Source organism: Mytilus californianus, unplaced genomic scaffold, assembly GCF_021869535.1.
Source record: "Mytilus californianus isolate M0D057914Y unplaced genomic scaffold, xbMytCali1.0.p SCAF_11, whole genome shotgun sequence".
Classification (NCBI taxonomy): Eukaryota; Metazoa; Mollusca; class Bivalvia; order Mytilida; family Mytilidae; genus Mytilus; species Mytilus californianus.
Genome location: NW_026262593.1, coordinates 28,883,847 through 28,905,403, shown reverse-complemented (window position 1 = coordinate 28,905,403; position 21,557 = coordinate 28,883,847). Strand labels below are relative to the sequence as shown.

At 32.9% G+C, this 21,557-nt stretch overlaps 1 protein-coding gene across 1 annotated transcript; it reads right to left on the bottom strand.

Annotated features, from left to right (window-relative positions):
• Positions 1 to 14,491: 14,491 nt before the first annotated feature.
• Positions 14,492 to 18,303, bottom strand: LOC127719861 (steroid 17-alpha-hydroxylase/17,20 lyase-like). Its single transcript, XM_052226201.1, has 4 exons — positions 18,179 to 18,303; positions 16,823 to 17,088; positions 16,217 to 16,344; positions 14,492 to 14,904 (listed from the first exon to the last, which is right to left on the bottom strand). The coding sequence occupies exons 1-4, from the start codon at positions 18,270 to 18,272 to the stop codon at positions 14,694 to 14,696; spliced, it is 699 nt and encodes a 232-aa protein (XP_052082161.1). The 5' UTR covers positions 18,273 to 18,303; the 3' UTR covers positions 14,492 to 14,693.
• Positions 18,304 to 21,557: the final 3,254 nt, after the last annotated feature.

Below are 21,557 nucleotides of genomic sequence, written 5' to 3'. Positions count from 1 at the left end.
TATTTGCACGGGCTTGGATTCATCGCTTGAGCTCCAACAGTACGTTACAGTCGACCGTGCGAGGGCTTTAAGATTAAAAAAAACGCTTATAGAAAGTTATTTTCATTTTATAGTACTAAAAAAAAGTATAAAAACGCAAAAAACCCGATGAAACTTGGTCAATTAATAACGGGAAATCCAGTCAGCGCTATTTCCGGAAACAGGGTTTCCTCGCTGAGTGACCCCGATTGATCGGAAATGACGTACAGTATGGGCTACTCTTGAACTTGTTTACATTGACCAGAAGGAATATATTATGGATGAAAACAGCAATGCTAGTGATTTATCGCTGTCATTTCAAAGCTCATAATTTGAAAGCATTAAAGATGTTAACCGGCCAATTGTTGTAGAAGAAGATATTCAACCATATCAATTTGAGCCAGAACTTTCTGATGGTAACAGCGACGATGGTAGATAATTTGCATCACTGGATGGGGACGACAATATGGAACATAGATTAGGAAATACAAACTGGTAAGTGCATATTTGTACAATATGATATGTAAAAGATTATTGGCTAAGACTTGCTACAAAAATACCCGAGATTATAGCAAGATATGAGTGAAAATGAATAAAAAAAGGGTATATAATAAATTTTTCACCTTAGTCCAAGTTCAGTCATATTTTAACTTAAAAAATACTGTATATGTGTTTTTTCGCCTTTTTTTTGTTGCTTTATTTTCATTTCTTTTTTGTGTGCTTTAATTAGATTGGCAAATAACATGTTATTTATATATTGAGCAAACAGCTTTTACTTAAAAGCTATGTACATGAGATGGCCTTCAATATTTTGACTGGCTAAAACTTAAATAATTTATTTTCTTCGTTGGGCAAATCAGCATTACTGAAAAACACATTCGTCTGTGTATAAGTCTTTACTCTGTAAAACCATTTGTCATCTAGGTTTTTGGTATATTTATCCCCCTAAATTGAAGCATTTTTTACCGTTCAAAAAGTATAGAAACTGGTCATTGCTGGTTGTGCATACGCTTTTTTGATTTTTTAATTTATCGTATCAGTATTTAATTCCTTCGGTTAACTGTTTTCATACTGCATAAATCTGTTTCTCAAATTTGAAAATTGAACTTTCAGGTGTGACTGTGGAAACTGTGAGTCTATGCCAAAAGCAGAGGAATGCATTTACTGCCAAGAACTAAGCAGAGTTACCAAAAAAAATGGAGGAGCTACCCACACCAGTATCATGCATAACAGAGCATTCTGGAATTGAACCGGTGTGCGTAACCAGTATGTTCTGGAAACTGCATACTTCCAATACAGACAGCAGTATGGAGAAATACAAGTAACAACTGAAGAGTAAGTTATTTATAATTTATTAGCACTTTTATTTTCTTTATCAATGTATTAATAACTTTTATTACATACAAAAAACATCTATACATTATGGCATAAACAGGCAGACATGTGCTAAACAAAGATGTAAAAGCAATCAAACAAAACATAGTACTAAAAAAACGCAAAAAAACCGATGAAATTTGGTAAATTAATTTTCGAGATATTAGCAAAATACTGGCCGATCGTCATTTGCACACCTGAACGATTTGTTAAAAAAACTTGCCACTTATTCTAATATTACTACTTGCCGGAAGTGACGTACTGCGCGGTTCAGATCATGTACATAAATAGGTACAGGTCATTTGCAAAGTGAAAGCAGATTCAGTTGAATGTTGATACGTTATTAGTGACAATTATCGATTCACAGTGCTTCTTATATATTCACCGACACTTGTTTGATGGAACATTTTACTTAATTCAAATCTACAATTCAGCAATGGAAAGGAATTGTGCAGTTGCGGGATGCAGCAACTCTGCAAAAACGGGACATACTCAACACGCTTTTCCAAAAGATGACCAACAACGTAACTTGTGGGTTCGTTTTGTAAAACTAACCCGTGTGGATTTTACTGTGCCAACTAAACACTCAGCCATATGTTCAGAACACTTCTCAGAAGAATGCTATGAGGTTGACAGGTTGAGATTCAAGGAGTTATTTGGTTTATCTGCTCATAACAGCAAGAGACTATTGCCAGGTTCAGTGCCAAGCATTTATCCCAAAAGGTTAACAGATGTTCTTAATGAGTGATTTCTTACTGAACCTAAGAAGAAGCTCAAAACTTCTAAAGCATTACAGAAAAGAGAGAAGACTAGGTTAAGATTATTAAAAGTAATAGTAAAGAAGCAGAAAAGCGCCGCATATTTAAGTTAAGAACATATCAGCATTATAGTAACATTTATTTTTTTATCCACCCCTTTTCAATAAATAATAAAATTGAGAATGGAAATGGGGAATGTGTCAAAGAGACAACAACCCGACCATAGAACAGACAACAGCAGAAGGTCACCAACAGGTCTTCAATGCAGCGAGAAATTCCCGCACCCGGAGGTGTCCTTCAGCTGGCCCCTAAACAAATATATATACTAGTTCAGTGATAATGAACGCCATACTAAACTCCAAATTATATTAGAAAGGAGCAAAGACTGGCGTCCAGAAAATGAACCAGCATACAATGAATTAAATTATGTAAAAATGATAAATCTGTTCGGCTAAAGATGTCAAACGCTATCCGTATTAATTACCCGAAAAAGAAAGGGTATACCAGGGTAGCGACTGACGTCTGACTAAATAATAGAATGGGGCTGAATATTGAAATACTACTTTTTGATAAATATTCCTAAAGTAATGAACTAGAGAAGTTCTCGCTCGGACACACACTCCATAATCTAGTATATTATAAGCACATTACTTAAACGCATGTCCATTGCATCTGTTTTTTACTATGACTTATTTAACATATAAAGTATATTTAATTTATAAAAAAATAGCTGTGTTATTACACATTGTATGCAAATCCACCAGAGACTTAGCAATGTATATGAATAAGTTTGACTTGGCATTACTATCATGAGTTTGAATACCTAGAGACTTCAGAAGTAATATAACGCGTCATAATTCTTTTCGTTAAACAGCTGATGTGCATTTGGTGCCATAATAGAATTATAAAAGTTTCATTGAATAAAGACTTAACCTTTGTTTGCTCACTTTTATTACATTGTGTCTTGGATGGAGGGTTGTGATTTATATTTTGCCTAAAATTGTTCCTACATATATAAAAGGACTTTAACTTGCGATTTTAATATATATAATTTTATATATTTCTACTTGTGTGAAAAATGGGCAACTAGCATGACCAGTATACATGAAATAGTGACGGTATGCATCAAACTACTGAAAAGATAATTCTAACATGTCTAATCTTATTTGTTTTTATATAAAATTGAGAATGGAAATTGGGAATGTGTCAAAGAGACAACAATCCGACCATAGAGCAGGCAACAGCCGAAGGCCACCAATGGGTCTTCAATGCAACGAGAAACTCCCACACCCGGAGGCGTCCTTCAGCTGGCCCCGAAACAAATATGTAAACTAGTTCAGTGATAATGAACGTCATTTTTAACTCCAAATTCTACACAAGAAACTAAAATTAAAAATGATACAAGACTAACAAAGGCCAGAGGCTCCTGACTTGGGACAGGCGCAAAAATGCGGCGGGGTTAAACATGTTTTTTGAGATCTCAACCCTCCCCCTATACCTCTAGCCAATGTAGAAAAAACAAACGTACAATAGTACGCACAGTAAAACTCAGTTTAAGAGAAGTCCGAGTCCGATGTCAGAATAGGAAACAAAAGAAAATAAACAAAATGACAATAATACATAAATAACAACTGACTACTAGCAGTTACTGACATGCAAGCTCCAGACCTCAATTAAACTGATTGAAAGATTATGTCTTCATCATATGAATATCAGGCACAATCCCTCCTGTTAGGGGTTTAGTATTATACCGTCATAAAATATACGAGAAGAACATAACCCGTGTCATGCCAACAACTGGTTTTAGAATAAATATGTTTAATTCCGATGCAAAGACCCTATAAGTGAATCAATATTAAAGCCAAAATATGCAATCTTTAATGACCTGACAACAGTATCGTTACTATATCCCATTTTAATAAGTCTGTTTAAAGGTTTTGTTAACTTTTGAGGTGAATACTGACATTTTTGTGCTTTGTAAAGAATATTACCATAAAAGATTGGATGTGAAATACCCGAACGTATAAGATGTCTGCATGTTGAGTTATATTTACGAATGATGTCCTAATACCGATGATAAAATTTAGTAAATGTTTTGACTAGTTTATGATATCGAAAACCCTGGTGTAATAATTTTTCAGTAATATATAAATTTCTCTCGCTAAAATCTAATACGTTGTTACATACACGAGCGAATCGTACAAGTTGAGATATATAAACACCATAAGATGGTGACAAGGGAACGTCACCATCTAAAAATGGATAATTAACGATAGGAAATGAAAAATCATCTCTTTTATCATAAATTTTTGTATTAAGCTTCCCGTTAATGATATAGATATCAAGATCGAGGAAAGGACAGTGGTCATTGTTAGTATTAGCTTTATTTAAAGTAAGTTCAACAGGATAAATTTCTTTAGTATACATACTGAAGTTGTCATTATTGAGAGCCAATATATCATCCAAATATCTAAAAGTATTGTTAAATTTTTGTATCAGATGTTGTTTCGATGGGTCTTTGCTGATTTTAGTCATAAATTGTAACTCATAACAATACAAAAACAGGTCCGCAATAAGTGGTGCACAGTTAGTCCCCATTGGAATTCCGATATCTTGACGATATACGGAATCTCCAAAGCGAACAAAAATGTTATCAAGTAAAAATTCAAGGACAGATATAGTATCAAAGCATGTCCAATTGACATAGCTCTTTTGTTTGTTGCTACTAAAAAATGACCTAAAAGAGTTTGAACATATGTATTCGCATTCCGACTTTTTAAATGTCCATTTAATTAGGTGTGTGAATTTTTTCTTAATAAGAATATGAGGCAAAGTGGTATATAGGGTAGAAAAATCAAAACTTTGAACAGATTCAAAATCACCAATATATGCATGCAATTTATCAAGTACTTCCAACGAGTTTTTGACACCCTAAAAGTAGTTAATTCCACTATTTTCAAATGCCTTATTTGAACAATTTATTATCAGGTTTTTGATTGTACCAAGTGTATTAGTAAGTAGAATAGACAATTTTTTGGCATGACACTTATCGATAGAAGGGTAACCACGATTTTTATTGTTAAAAATGTTAGCGATGGTAGTATTTTTAGATAAGCGATTTTGAAGATTGAGACGTGTAGATACCCTTTGAACGAGTTTAGTATTTAATTTTTTTTCCATTTCTAAGCTTCATATTTGTTTTTTTGTTATGTGGATTTTATTAGTAAGGAGCAAAGACTGGCGTCCAGAATATGAACCAGCACACACTAAATTGAATTATGTGAATATGATAAAACGGTTCGGCTAAAGACGTCAAACGCTATCCGTCATAAATTACCCGAAAAATAAAACAAAAGATAGGGTATATCAGGGTAGCGACTGACGTCTGCCTAAATAGAAGAATGGAGCTGAATGTGAAATACTACTTTTTGATAAATATTCCTAAAGTAATGAACATAGAGAAGTTCTCGCTCGGACACACACTCCAAAATCTAGTATATTTTAAGAGCATAAACCTGAAGCACGGGGAGGCACTCTACTGTCTCCACACGGCACTAAAGACAAACTTTGTAAAAATAAAATTGAGAATGGAAATGGGGAATGTGTAAAAGAGACAACAACCCGACCATAGAGCAGACAACAGCCGAAGGCCACCAATGGGTCTTCAATGCAGCGAGAAACTCCCACACCCGGAGGCATCCTTCAGCTGGCCCCGAAACAAATATGTATACTAGTTCAGTGATAATGGACGTCATTTTTAACTCCAAATTATACACAAGAAACTAAAATTAAAAATGATACAAGACTAACAAAGGCCAGAGGCTCCTGACTTGGGACAGGCGCAAAAATGCGGCGGGGTTAAACATGTTTTTTGAGATCTCAACCCTCCCCCTATACCTCTAGCCAATGTAGAAAAAACAAACGTACAACAGTACGCACAGTAAAACTCAGTTTAAGAGAAGTCCGAGTCCGATGTCAGAATAGGAAACAAAAGAAAATAAACAAAATGACCATTATACATAAATAACAACAGACTACTAGCAGTTACTGACATGGCAGCTCCAGACCTCAATTAAAATGATTGAAAGATTATGTCTTCATCATATGAATATGAGGCACAATCCCTCCTGTTAGGGGTTTAGTATTACACCGTCATAAAATATATGAGCAGAACATAACCCGTGTCATGCCAACAACTGGTTTTAGAATAAATATGTTTAATTCCGATGCAAAGACCCTATGAGTGAATCAATATTAAAACCAAAATATGCAATCTTTAATGACCTGACAACAGTATCGTTACTATATCCCATTTTAATAAGTCTGTTTAAAGGTTTTGTTAGCTTTTGAGGTGAATACTGACATTTTTGTGCTTTGTAAAGAATATTACCATAAAAGATTGGATGTGAAATACCCGAACGTATAAGATGTCTGCATGTTGAGTTATATTTACGAATGATGTCCTAATACCGATGATAAAATTTAGTAAATGTTTTGACTAGTTTATGATATCGAAAACCCTGGTGTAATAATTTTTCAGTAATATATAAATTTCTCTCGCTAAAATCTAATACGTTGTTACATACACGAGCGAATCGTACAAGTTGAGATATATAAACACCATAAGATGGTGACAAGGGAACGTCACCATCTAAAAATGGATAATTAACGATAGGAAATGAAAAATCATCTCTTTTATCATAAATTTTTGTATTAAGCTTCCCGTTAATGATATAGATATCAAGATCGAGGAAAGGACAGTGGTCATTGTTAGTATTAGCTTTATTTAAAGTAAGTTCAACAGGATAAATTTCTTTAGTATACATACTGAAGTTGTCATTATTGAGAGCCAATATATCATCCAAATATCTAAAAGTATTGTTAAATTTTTGTATCAGATGTTGTTTCGATGGGTCTTTGCTGATTTTAGTCATAAATTGTAACTCATAACAATACAAAAACAGGTCCGCAATAAGTGGTGCACAGTTAGTCCCCATTGGAATTCCGATATCTTGACGATATACGGAATCTCCAAAGCGAACAAAAATGTTATCAAGTAAAAATTCAAGGACAGATATAGTATCAAAGCATGTCCAATTGACATAGCTCTTTTGTTTGTTGCTACTAAAAAATGACCTAAAAGAGTTTGAACATATGTATTCGCATTCCGACTTTTTAAATGTCCATTTAATTAGGTGTGTGAATTTTTTCTTAATAAGAATATGAGGCAAAGTGGTATATAGGGTAGAAAAATCAAAACTTTGAACAGATTCAAAATCACCAATATATGCATGCAATTTATCAAGTACTTCCAACGAGTTTTTGACACCCTAAAAGTAGTTAATTCCACTATTTTCAAATGCCTTATTTGAACAATTTATTATCAGGTTTTTGATTGTACCAAGTGTATTAGTAAGTAGAATAGACAATTTTTTGGCATGACACTTATCGATAGAAGGGTAACCACGATTTTTATTGTTAAAAATGTTAGCGATGGTAGTATTTTTAGATAAGCGATTTTGAAGATTGAGACGTGTAGATACCCTTTGAACGAGTTTAGTATTTAATTTTTTTTCCATTTCTATGCTTCATATTTGTTTTTTGTTATGTGGATTTTATTAGTAAGGAGCAAAGACTGGCGTCCAGAATATGAACCAGCACACACTAAATTGAATTATGTGAATATGATAAAACGGTTCGGCTAAAGACGTCAAACGCTATCCGTCATAAATTACCCGAAAAATAAAACAAAAGATAGGGTATATCAGGGTAGCGACTGACGTCTGCCTAAATAGAAGAATGGAGCTGAATGTGAAATACTACTTTTTGATAAATATTCCTAAAGTAATGAACATAGAGAAGTTCTCGCTCGGACACACACTCCAAAATCTAGTATATTTTAAGAGCATTAACCTGAAGCACGGGGAGGCACTCTACTGTCTCCACACGGCACTAAAGACAAACTTTGTAAAAATAAAATTGAGAATGGAAATGGGGAATGTGTCAAAGAGACAACAACCCGACCATAGAGCAGACAACAGCCGAAGGCCACCAATGGGTCTTCAATGCAGCGAGAAACTCCCACACCCGGAGGCGTCCTTCAGCTGGCCCCGAAACAAATATGTATACTAGTTCAGTGATAATGGACGTCATTTTTAACTCCAAATTATACACAAGAAACTAAAATTAAAAATGATACAAGACTAACAAAGGCCAGAGGCTCCTGACTTGGGACAGGCGCAAAAATGCGGCGGGGTTAAACATGTTTTTTGAGATCTCAATCCTCCCCTATACCTCTAGCCAATGTAGAAAAAACAAACGTACAACAGTACGCACAGTAAAACTCAGTTTAAGAGAAGTCCGAGTCCGATGTCAGAATAGGAAACAAAAGAAAATAAAGAAAATGACCATTATACATAAATAACAACAGACTACTAGCAGTTACTGACATGGCAGCTCCATACCTCAATTAAACTGATTGAAAGATTATGTCTTCATCATATGAATATGAGGCACAATCCCTCCTGTTAGGGGTTTAGTATTACACCGTCATAAAATATATGAGCAGAACATAACCCGTGTCATGCCAACAACTGGTTTTAGAATAAATATGTTTAATTCCGATGCAAAGACCCTATAAGTGAATCAATATTAAAGCCAAAATATGCAATCTTTAATAACCTCACAACAATATCGTAACTATATCCCTTCTTAATAAGTCTGTTTAAAGGTTTTGTTAGCTTTTGAGGTAAATACTGACATTTTTGTGCTTTGTTAAGAATATTACCATAAAAGATTGGATGTGAAATACCCGAACGTAAAAGATGTCTGCATGTTGAGTTATATTTACGAATGATGTCCTAATACCGATGATAAAATTTAGTAAATGTTTTGACTAGTTTATGATATCGAAAACCCTGGTGTAATAATTATTCAGTAATATATAAATTTCTCTCGCTAAAACATAATACGTTGTTACATACACGAGCGAATCGTACAAGTTGAGATATATAAACACCATAAGATGGTGACAAGGGAACGTCACCATCTAAAAATGGATAATTAACGATAGGAAATGAAAAATCTTCTCTTTTATCATAAATTTTTGTATTAAGCTTCCCGTTAATGATATAGATATCAAGATCGAGGAAAGGATAGTGGTCATTGTTAGTATTAGCTTTATCTAAAGTAAGTTCAACAGGATAAATTTCTTTAGTATACATACTGAAGTCGTCATTATTGAGAGCCAATATATCATCCAAATATCTAAAAGTATTGTTAAATTTTTGTATCAGATGTTGTTTCGATGGGTCTTTGCTGATTTTAGTCATAAATTGTATACCATGTATATGGCTTTATATATACATCAAATTTATGTGTATATATGCACATGTTTGAAAATGTATGCATTATTATAATGTCATTGTGAGAATAAGCCAATATTAAGCCTATGCAGCCTCTCCTGTTGGATCCAAATTTTTTAGGTATAACTATATTGTACCTTTACATCATACATAGGGTATTTTTAAGGGTATTTTTAGAGTTATTGTGTTTGATTTACACCCCTTCTTTTCAAACCACCACAATTACCATGAACATAGGGCTATTTAAAAATATTATTAATGGAGTAAGTAGAAGTTACATGTAAGGCCATTTATATCAAATGCAGAGCCTTGACTTTGAAAAGATGTAGCCAACAAGCTAACATAAGTTGTGGTACAGTAAGAGGCCTATAATAACCAAATGTGTAGCTCAATAAAAACTTATTCTGGTCCCATGTCCCTCTGAATTTTTTTCTCTTTCTATGATCATAAAAGTAATAATTTTCTATGTTTTCTATGTATTGTGTGCGATTTTGTCTCATGTACATTTACTCCATATCCTTTTATTTTCTATACATTTGTAGCCATAATAATTTCAAAACCTGACTATGGTAAAATAATACAATATAGAACAATACATGTACTTCCATGATAATGCAGAAAATAATTTGGGTAAAAATGTAGCTTTTTTTTTAAAGACATTCTATTTCATTAGGCAATGTAGAGCAAAAGCAAAGTTTGAATGTCTAATTATTTATTAAAAGAATATGTATTTATTTATTCATTATTAATAAAATATATATATATATATGACACTTCAAATCGTGCAAGAAATTTTATTTTCCCCCTAAAAAGTATTAAACACCTGTGAACATTAAAACTAGTTCATGATATAAAACAAATTAGTAAACATGTGGATGGATATTTATCACCTTTCATCCTGGTAATTAAAACGGTTAAAGTTTTAACACCTATTAATTAACATCCTGCTATCTAGTAATAAAGATCAAACAGAAGTTTTAATCCCTCCAATCAGGTAAATAACAACTTGGCCATGCACCTACCACCTGTGGAGTAATTCAATATAACAAAGTCATTAGAAAGGTGTTATGAAAACCAGTTTTCACTGATATTATAATTCAAATTACACAAAGAGCATAAAGTCCCATAACCAATATTAACCAAATTATAACTCTACAAATGTGGGAATTATTTTATAATTGAACAATTTTTATTTTATTAAAATCCATCAAAATCTTTTATTAAAGTTTTAGGTGTACAGTGCAGTTTCTCCAATAATTCTCTACATATTTTTTTATTACAACAATGATTGTAAGAAATTACTTATCCCTCTCTATATATATATGTCTCTGATTAAACTAAGAAATTTATTATATTTTTATAAGAAAATTCTGAAATTTTATGAATCTGTCAATTCAATAAAAAAAAACACATTACAATTCTACATCAAAATCTATATTACTATTCAGTAACTTATATCACTATTTGTAATACATCTGTTTTAAAACTATCAATTAATATTGTGTCTTATATTTGCTTGTTAAAAAAATAGTGTTTGCTTTTCATTCCTATAAGATGGTCTTCCATTTGTTTTTATGTTATACACACCTTTCAAAATATCTATAATTACATTTTCATTCTTTTTATATATATGTATATGGGGGCATTTATTGCAATTTAATGGCTATACTATTATAGTTATTACCAGAATTCCCCATTTCTAGAATTAAATTATTATTTCAAATTAGTAAGCACTGATAATTCTAAAATTTCAACATCCCCTTTTTAAAGACATAGCAAAAGTATAGTTTCCCAAAAATCTAATGGCTTATCACTACATAAACAATAAACTTATTTATTTAAGCCTAATTTGTTGATGCCTTATGTGTTCAGGAACATGAAGTGGATTAAGTAAGTAAGTAAGTAATTCTAGTCATAAGTAATAAATGTGACATATGAACTAGATTTTCATTATCTATCCTTTTTTTCAGGTACTTCAGGAACTATTATATAATACACCAACTGAATATAGTAATGACCCTTAAGAGACGGTACGTCTAAACACAGCTAAGGACTCTAATGTGCAACTATGGACTAGAAAGGGTGCTGTTAAACGAACTTTTTTGTTTACATATTTGGTAGAAATTAATTTTTAATACATAAATTGCAAATTTTATAAAAATGAACAATGTTTAGGCACCTGCCAGTTTTTCTTTGATATTGCAGGAAAACAGTGAACCGATTGACACAAGTCACGAGCTAATTTACATAACAACTAATCATAATCTTATTATTTAAGTAATTAATAATTATAAAGACTAGTGCTACATATGTACAATCAAATATATTGTTCTTATTTACAAATCATTTTTGCTTCTGTTTCTTCACGATAAAGTTATTTGTCATAGGTGCATGGCTTTGATGAGCGTCAACTATTCAATCACCTAGTTAAAATGTTAAGTAAATGCAACATATGAACTTGATTTTAATTCTATTTCCTTGTTTTCAGATTCTTCAGGAAGTGTTATATAATACACCAACTGCAGAGAGTAAAGACCCTAACGAGATAGTTGATCAGGTTGCTGTGCTTATCCATACTGGCACGTGCCCATCTCAAGACCCTTGTGATGATTGACCAGAGTCAAACATACATGTACCAATGAATGTTGATCCATTTCCAATAAATGTCAACAATGATAACAGTGATGGTATCAGAACTACACAAACAGAAGTTGAAATAGTTTGTATATCATTTATGATACCAACTTATGCAGTGTTTTTGTTAAGTTATAATGTTATCAATAAACAGGGCTTTATTCCTGTTAATCATCTTGACAGTTGATAGAGGGTCTTCCACAATGAACAAATCATTCATACCCTACAACTAGGTTAAGACGGATCCTAGTGTCGAATATAGCGGTACTATTGATAAAAATAAATCACAATTGTCTTTTCCTGGTTTGTTCATACTCTAAATAATTACATTTTTTTTAGGTCAACATTAGTAATTCCCAGAAAGATGCAGATAATCAAACACCAATAGTAGCAACTAAAAAGAAGTACAGATCTGCCAGGATTCAAGCTCGTACAAAAACAAAAGAGAAATGTAAGTATACTTTCAGTTCTGTTGCATTTTAAGGCTATGTTTGCAACCATTGGATGTTACTTTTCATTTAAATGGATCGAAAACCTACTAAAATGTTAGCTATGACCTTTCACATTTGACAAGAAGTGACTTGGTGATCAAACACATATATTGAATGGAACCTTAGGATATATGGGGGTACCCTACTGGAGCTCTTTCAGTGATTCTATAGGGATATAATATTTTTTCTTTGTATAAAGCATATGCTACTACCAGTCCACTTTGAGCTTGAATTCAGTGATATAGTGTTTTGACAAAAGCTTTATGTGTTTTTCTATGCTAGAATTAGATTATAAAAGGGAATTCAGTCAAGCAGAAGTCGATATAACAAGTTTGGTGCTGTTATGGGTATAGAACCACTAATTCAGGCCCGGTCGGAAAAAAACATATTAAGAAGTATATGCAATTTTAATAGGAGGGCACATTTGCCCTGTTGTTCAGATCAGGAGTACCTGTTTTTTGTACTATCAAACTTCCGGGAATCAGTACACTCTAAAATGCAATTAAAGGTATGTTGATTTTTTCAGCACAAGTCAGGATAAGGTATAGTTTTGACATGAAATAACTGCCACTTTATTTGACCTAAAGACAAAGTAGCCATCAATGCTTGAAATTTCAGAATTTAACATAGAGAGGAATGAGGCTAAGAATGAGTGGTTTTATACCTTAAGGAAATATTAAGCTTCTCAATGATCAAATTTAGTGTTTGTCAACTGCTATTTATCTAATGACATTTTTCCAACAAAGCGTGTGATTCAAGTTTTTTGAATTTTTTTACTTTTGTCAAAGGGTCAAAGTAAATATTTTGTCAAAATTTGATAAAATTAAAAGAGCCAAATTAATTTGAGTCAAGGTGTTTGGTACCACCTTAAGGATAAAATAAAGGAGTCGTGATATGATTACCAATGAAATATCAACCGGAGACTAATTGCTATAATTACAGGTACAGCATTCAACTATGCGCAAACCGAAAACTGTAATAAGTTAAAAAACACTCGTTAACAAAATGTTAAACAATTAAAAAGAAAAAAAACAACGGCCTTATTTTAACTTCACATAAAACAAAAAATATTTTTTGCAGGCAGGTACCGACGACAATCTTGAGTTTTTATCTTTGGACTACAGGCTTTATAGGGCTTATACACAATGTGGCTAGATAAAACATGTTTGTGAGTGCGATTCCTAGCTTTTGACAATGATGTAACAGTACACCATATAAAGAACAAACAGTAAAATCCGTTGAAAAGGGCTTAGTTTATTATATCGGTCATTATCGGTACTAAAAATACGATTGACAAAACGATAAAAGACACAAAATACCGACATAAGAGCACTCGTAATAAATTAAACATGATACAAAGTTCAATATCAAATAATAGATAGACAAAGATTTATAACTCAATCAAAACACCTCCAACATATCATAAGCAGTTTAGAAATAAAATGGTAACCTTGAGCAATATCAAATAGAATAGAGGATTGAAACGGGGAATGTGACTAAGAGAAAACAATCCGACCAAAGAGCAGGAAACAGCCCAAAGCCATACCAACGGGTCTTCAACGCACCAAAAATATACATTATTAGTAATGGCAGGATGCAGGACAATAAGGGTAAATTACTGAATAGTAATACATGATAAGTTAAACATTAAAGAGCACGAGAAGATACCAAGTGGACAATAAAAAATCATCAGTAGAAAAAAAAGGAAACAACACCATCGCCAAACATTAAGAAGACGAAAAGACAAAAATAGTTCACAAAACAGAAAATGTTCAGTGAACTATGAAATCTGGGCCAAAACCCGAATTCAGTATATAATTTTTTCAAATGCAAATCATAATGAACACGTATACTAAGTTTCAAGTTTATTTGACCATGACTTCATGGTAAACTACCCTGAACAAAAAAAAATCCCGAATATATTGCAAAATATATGGTAAACAGGGTATACAGATACATATTTATTGTTAACATGCCAAATATTGGCCGATAATAGTACATCCTTATAATGATTTCATTCATTTCAATTTAGCTGTAGTGTTATCCTTTTGAAATCACTGTCGCATTACAAATTTTATCTTATAGGGTTTTGGTTGCATTACTAGGCCAGGATTCAGGCCATCTAAACCAAACTCAGCAAGATTTTCACTATCTGGTTTTTCGATTGTAGCTGTTTGCATCAAAGTTGTAAGAAAGAGGAACATTCTTGATATGTCAAAAACCTCACCAATACAAGATCTTTTGCCAACACCAAACGGCATTAAACTACAAAACATTATAATAGAAGTCAGAAACAATATATAAAGCAGCAACCACTGTTTAAAAAAGATGTCTTGAGATTAATTCATTGTTGACTACCTTAAAGACTTTAAGCGAATATGGCATTGAATATCGACATTAAGGACGAATTTGTTACTTTTAATGATATCATTTGGTAAACCATGCTTTATATCTGAACAGAGAATAATTTTTGATATTTGCAATAGTTTCCCAAAGAATTTTTCAAAACATAAAACACTTTTTTTAAACTTCTCGTAAAGTTCTGAGATTAAAAACCTGCTACTATGATATACGTACAATATATGATTTAGCGTGAACATTTTATCACTATACAGTAGATTCAATATCGTTGTCATATTGAACTGTTTTGCTGATCAAATGAACAAACGCACCACAGTATGTATGATTTTTTTTTCTAGACTACCAAAAAGAGAAGGTTACTTTAATAATCGTAATTGATAGAAATCCCATTACATTTTGATATCGTGAAGTAATATTCTGTGAATGGATTTCCGAGAAAACGTAATTTAAAGTGAATAATGCATATATTTCGCCGCTATTTACCTACATTCTATACATACATTTTTTTTTTTTACCTATTTCACAAATGTTTAAATACATGAAAGGCTAAATTTGGCTTTAAAATTGCCGATGTTAGATGCATAGTAAAACAGTCGTGAATATCATATTGTATTCTAGTAACAGACGATATTTAGAAGAGCATATTTTGTACGCTTCAGTTTTCAAAGGTTCAATACAGAGTCAAGTTGACGCCATCACGAGTTGTTTGACCGTTATTGAATATCTGTTTCACAGAGACGACAGGTATGTTCCAATCGGCGTAAACACAATCCCGTCCTCCTTTTCCTCGAATGTGACCTACCGAATTAGACTTATCATCGGTTTTGTACTTACAGGAGGAACACGACGGGTGCTACTAGTGGAGCAGGATCTGATTACATTTCCGGAGCACCTGAAATAACCCCCGATTTTTGGTGGGGTTCGCGTTGCTCAGTCTTTAGTTTTATGTTGTGTTTTGTATACCGTTGTTTGTCTTTTTGTGTTTTTCTTTTTTTTTTACATGGCGTTGTCAGTTTTATTAGTTTAAATGTCCCTTTTGTATCTTTCACTTCTCTCTCGGACAAAAAAATACTTGTTCTTCGGTATACATGTATATGGATAAAGGGAAATGTTGGGTATTCTTGATCTCAATTTTTATTTCGCAAACACGTCTTTCAACTTAATTTGCATTAAACAAAATCTTGAAATAATGTGTACGTTTGATTACAAACTATACCTTTCCCGGAGTGGGTCTGTTGCTGGAACCAAGTTACCAGATTTATCCAGAAATCGATCAGGAATAAACGTATATGGATGTTCAAAATCTTTATCATTACGATGGGCAGTCCAAAGGTTTGGAATTATCTGGAAATAGATACATGTATAATTTATTGTCTACAATGAAATTTATGGATTAACGCTTTAGCTGCATAAAAAAATATTAGCTATTATCATCACGGCATTAAGCATCCCTTTGGACAGTGACTTTTGAACTAGAGGATCGTTTATTGGCATAAGTCCACAATTAAGTATATATTTATCAATTAATATGGTTTACATAAATTGTTCAGGTTTTTTTCAATAAAAATAACTCTTAAAAAAATTGATGCATCCAAATCTCTTTTTTTGGAATTACATGAATAAGGACATATTTCACAAAAAAACCAAAATTCCAAAAGAAGTTTAAAAGTCATAGTCTTAAAATTTTAAATTGATTCAATTTAGGTCATGCGATTGCAAATTATACCACAAAAACATATTAAATATGCAATATTGAATAAAAATAGCAACTATATAGCGCTGATTAACATTTTGATTTAAACCTTTTATCAATTATGCTAACCGTTGTTCCTTTTTGTATAGTGTAACCATTTATTTGACAATCATCTGCAGTAAAATGAAATACTGATAATGGGATGTGCGATATGTATCGCAAAGTTTCCAACAGAACTGATTCTATTAACGGACAATTTTCTCTGTCGCGCAGAGTTGGTTTTCTGTTAGATCCGATGACATTGTCAACTTCTGTCTGTAGTAACTTTCGAAGGTCAGGTCGTGTTGCCAGGATATGAACCAGTGAAAGAAGTGTACCTCTTGTTGTATTGTACCCTACAAAGAATAAATGCATATCAATCAAGTGTGTTCTATAACAAAACTAGTTCTTTGTGATAGATAAAAAAAGGAAACCTTTGTAATTCGTTTGAATCCATTCCCACCGTCAAAAATGGACAGAGGATCTACAAAATTGTTCGGTCAGATTCAAGGACGGAATCTGGCGCCCAATTAAGTCAGATGAGGGAAACAAATAGGTAATTTTAAGATGAACTTTTATTTACATTATTGACGCCAAATTTTATTTACGTAAGTCATGTTTTGTCAGCGAAAGGGATAAAAATAAGTGGAGTTCAGTTTGAACCTTTGTGACATCACAGTCGGGATTGACGTCATCCAATCAAAACTAATTTTGAAAAATATCACCCAATAACCATTCTACGAAAATGAAAAAGATTTCCCTAAAAGTGTGAGAGAAAAAATTTGATTTGGCCAGTCACAATCAAAAAATTTCTCTAGGTATGGTTTTCGTTCAGTAAGAGAAAAGAAGGAAATCAAATCAAATAGAAAAACAGGAATGCATGTCAATTTTGTTTAGATTGGAATGCTTTGTTAGAGTTGATGGCAAAATGGGATTTTCAAAAAGGTTCACTTCGATGTATTCGCTACCAATTTGCTACCCAATTAACACCATGAAAATCTGGTATAGGTGGTCACCGAACCACCACCATTGCTTACAATTTTCAACATATTTTCATTTGTAGTTTCAGAGACGAAATTTGTAAATTTGTAAATAGACAAATCAGAATCAAAAAAAGCTTCTTGTGGCCATGTCTATAGTTTGATTGGACCAAACATTATCTGTGGTATTTTCAGTTGAGTTTCAGTAGAAGACGTTGGACGACAGACAAACTGATTGTTTGTGCTGGATCTTTGGGGAAATATTATTAGATACGCTTAAGACCCAAAAGGCAATACTCAAAAAATTATCGAATAATTATAGAATAAGACATAACAACAATAAAAAAAACTATCTGAATATGTCTGATATATTCAAATTGTCAGTTTTCATAGATTGTGTGAAAAACTAGGCATACGTTTATCCAAATCTACAGAATAGCCTAGTTTTAGTAGAAAAAATAGCTACCTGCTGAAACTAAATCTAATAGAGCTGCTTTGACATTCACAATACTCAGTAGTGGCCTTCCGTCTTTATCTGTCTCCGTTACTTCCGCCATCATGTTTTGATACACACCCTTACTTTTTGGATTTTCCTCCTAAAGGTGAAAGGTTGAAATATTTTCGCAAGCAGAAATGTTATTTCATTATTTTATACTAAATTCTTTTCTTGTTCAAATTTATTTTTTTTGAAAATGCACAAATAAAATAATTCTAAAAGGTTAACAATTCAATACTGTAATTACAATACAACATATCATTGTTATAAACAAATGCATATTCACGGTTCTACAATCTCACGATACCTATATTTTGGCATTGCTAAAGATCATGTTTTCTCACTGTTAGTGACGGATGTCTTTACACTAAATCCATTGGATGTGTACTTATTATTAAGTCTTAGATACATTTTATTATTATTTGTTATTGGCTTTGAACTAGCTGTCAGTAACTGCGAGTACTCTCAGATCTGTACTTAATGTCTGTTTTAATTGTTGGGGATGTATAAATACCCTGTGTTTTTTTTATTTTTTTTCTGCTTTGAATCGATCTGTTGAGTTAAACCCTTTTCCACATTTTTTATAGTGTGTTCTTATGTTGAACTGTTACACCATGGTCCCAGGTTAGGAGTAGTGTTTGGCGCCAGCAAACATTTTTAACCCTGCCACATTTTGTATCTGCCTGTCCCAAGTCAGGAGTCTGTAATTCATCGGTTGTCGTTTGTTGCTGTATATCATATTTGTTTTTCTTTCATTGTTTTGTACATAAATCAGAATGTTATTTTTCTCGTTTTAATTGTTTTATATTAGTTATTACGGCGCCATTTATAGCTTACTATGCAGTATGAGTGTTGATCATTGTTGAAGGCCGAACAGTGACCTATTGTTGTTAACTTCTATGTCATTTAGTCTCTGGTGGAGATTTGGCAACAAAACCACATCTTCTTTTTGCCAAAACTGGTGGTGAATCCTATAATTTGTGCCAAGTAAGGCTATCTTGAACATGTGTTGTTCGTCTTTAATTTTATTTTTGTATGTCAATTTTCACGAAGGAGTCAGGACAAACATAGAAATAAAAATTATATCCGAACTTCAACAGTCAGGTAGTTAAAACCCTTTCCTTAAGTGTGGCGTCCGTTCAACACTTTTGGAGGTAAAAATACACATCCACGTCAGGTGGGGATGGGAACGTTAAATCGAATGTCTCGTGTGGAGAGACTGTAATACTCTCTGTACGTTAAAGAACACTTCAAACAACTCTCTGAGGGTTCCTTAGGTGGTCTGTGCAAGGCAAAGTTGCTGCCCCTATACAACATATCGTCAGTTTCAAATGGCAGTCTTCATTTTTTGCCTATATACCTGAATACATACATTGTTTTCAAGACCTACCTATTCTATAAATTATTAATGTGTTCTCGACCTGAATATGAATGGGATAGTTACTCCTGCATTAAATAAGCAACAAAAATCAATCAACAGAAGAAGCTGATTGTTAATATAAGAGTAAGGTTAACATTTCAACACCCTTAGCTTAATATTTTAGTTGTAACACAAATATAATAAATTCCAAGCAAGTGAATGGCCCAAATATGTATGTTAACATAACTGACATGGACAAACGTTTGAGTTTTGTTGTTGGTGCTGATTTGTACATGTGTTGTGAGCACTGAAGTCAGTGGTAAACAGTGTTCTAACCACACTGTCGCTGTTAGTGAGCTATCAATCCTAGAGGGTACCAGTCCGCTCAGGAAATGGTTCTGACATGATTTAAGGTCAAGGATCAGTAAATGACCAGTACATAGAATTTTTTAAAATTCAGTACTCGATTAGATATTAAAAATGGACATCGAAAAATGTAAAAAGAAGTATATGTCACCGACTTTGTTTTCGAGAAAAAGCCAAGTTTAAAATAGGTTTAGAGGGTACTCAATTACATTGAATGTATAGGGAAAATCCGTCGACACTTTTTAGTTTTCTGCATAAATCATGTGACAGAGTACATAGAATTTTATTGTAAATTAATAATTTCATCCTCTTTGTCTACCAAAATAAATAATGTAAACAAAAATATGGTCACCGACTTCGTTTTCCCTGTAAAGCGACGCAATTTAAAAATTTTGCCCAAAAAAAACAACACAAATCGTGACGTCGTAATATTTATTACATAACGGAAAGTTATCATGGTATAAATTTCCAACGTTCTCGATGTTGATTATGCATGATGAGTTTACATTTCAAGCAAATATCGTTGTCAATAGGTTCTTTTTATCATAAGGTCTGGATAGGGCAGGGGCGGATACAGAATTTTTTCAGGGGAGGTCACCTTACGAACTCTTATAAAAATCAAATTTTGTTTTATAGATATAAATGTCATAAAAAATAGTAAAAATTAAAGCAAATGGTTAAAAAGGACTAATGAAATTGATTTCAATTTCATTTATCGTGGATTCCTGCGTGTAAATGTGTCAACGATCCCATCAAGTTCTAAATGTAAATTATAATGCACGTACATCAATGTATCAACAAAAGTTGGTATATTGACCTACTTTTTTAAATATTGTATGTCATTGGCTCTTGCCTCAGCTCGGCTCTTTTTACAAGCTGTGTCCTCCCGGTCGAGATGTTCGTCTAGTACAATCATGTGCCATATCAGTTCATGGGTTTCTGCTAGGGTCACAAATTGTCAACCACAAATAGTGCACAATATGTACAATAAGCTCTTCTTTTGAAGGGGAGTACACAATAAAATTGAGAATGGAAATGGGGAATGTGTCAAAGAGACAACAACCCGACCATAGAACAGACAACAGCAGAAGGTCACTAACAGGTCTTCAATGCAGCGAGAAATTCCCGCACCCGGAGGCGTCCTTCAGCTGGCCCCTAAACAAATATATATATACTAGTTCAGTGATAATGAACGCCATCATATCAATCAGCTAATTTCTCTGAAACAGTCTGTTTTTCCTGCGTATTTCTTTACGGGAAAGTTACAGTTTGTTCCTGGTTGAAAATGATTCCTTGTCAAATTAAGTTATTTGACGTGTTGATTGCTTCCCAAGGCCAATGTCGTTTTATACCTTTGTGTATGTTGGGGGTTGTTTCATGATAACAATCACCATTATTGCTCGTATCAAATCTAGATCTATAACGAGTCGTTGTTACTTCAGAAGGGGCTGATTTGTGACGTTTCCTGAAGGACAGAGGGTAAAAAAAAAAAAAGTAAAATGCCCGAATATTTAAACAATTGATAGAAGGGTGGTATAGGACTCAAAAACGAAAAAGTAATATTTTGAATATTTTGAATTTTAGCATCACAGTAGACAATGGTAGAAAACCATGAATAGTCAG

Coding starts and splice junctions, on each gene's coding strand:
- LOC127719861 (XM_052226201.1), bottom strand. CDS start 18,272: ATGATGGCGGAAGTAACGGAGACAGATAAAGACGGAAGGCCACTACTG. Junction 17,089..18,178: donor ATTAGATTTAGTTTCAGCAG/GTAGCTATTTTT, acceptor TATTCTTTGTAG/GGTACAATACAACAAGAGGT. Junction 14,905..16,216: donor ACAGACCCACTCCGGGAAAG/GTATAGTTTGTA, acceptor AATGTTTTGTAG/TTTAATGCCGTTTGGTGTTG.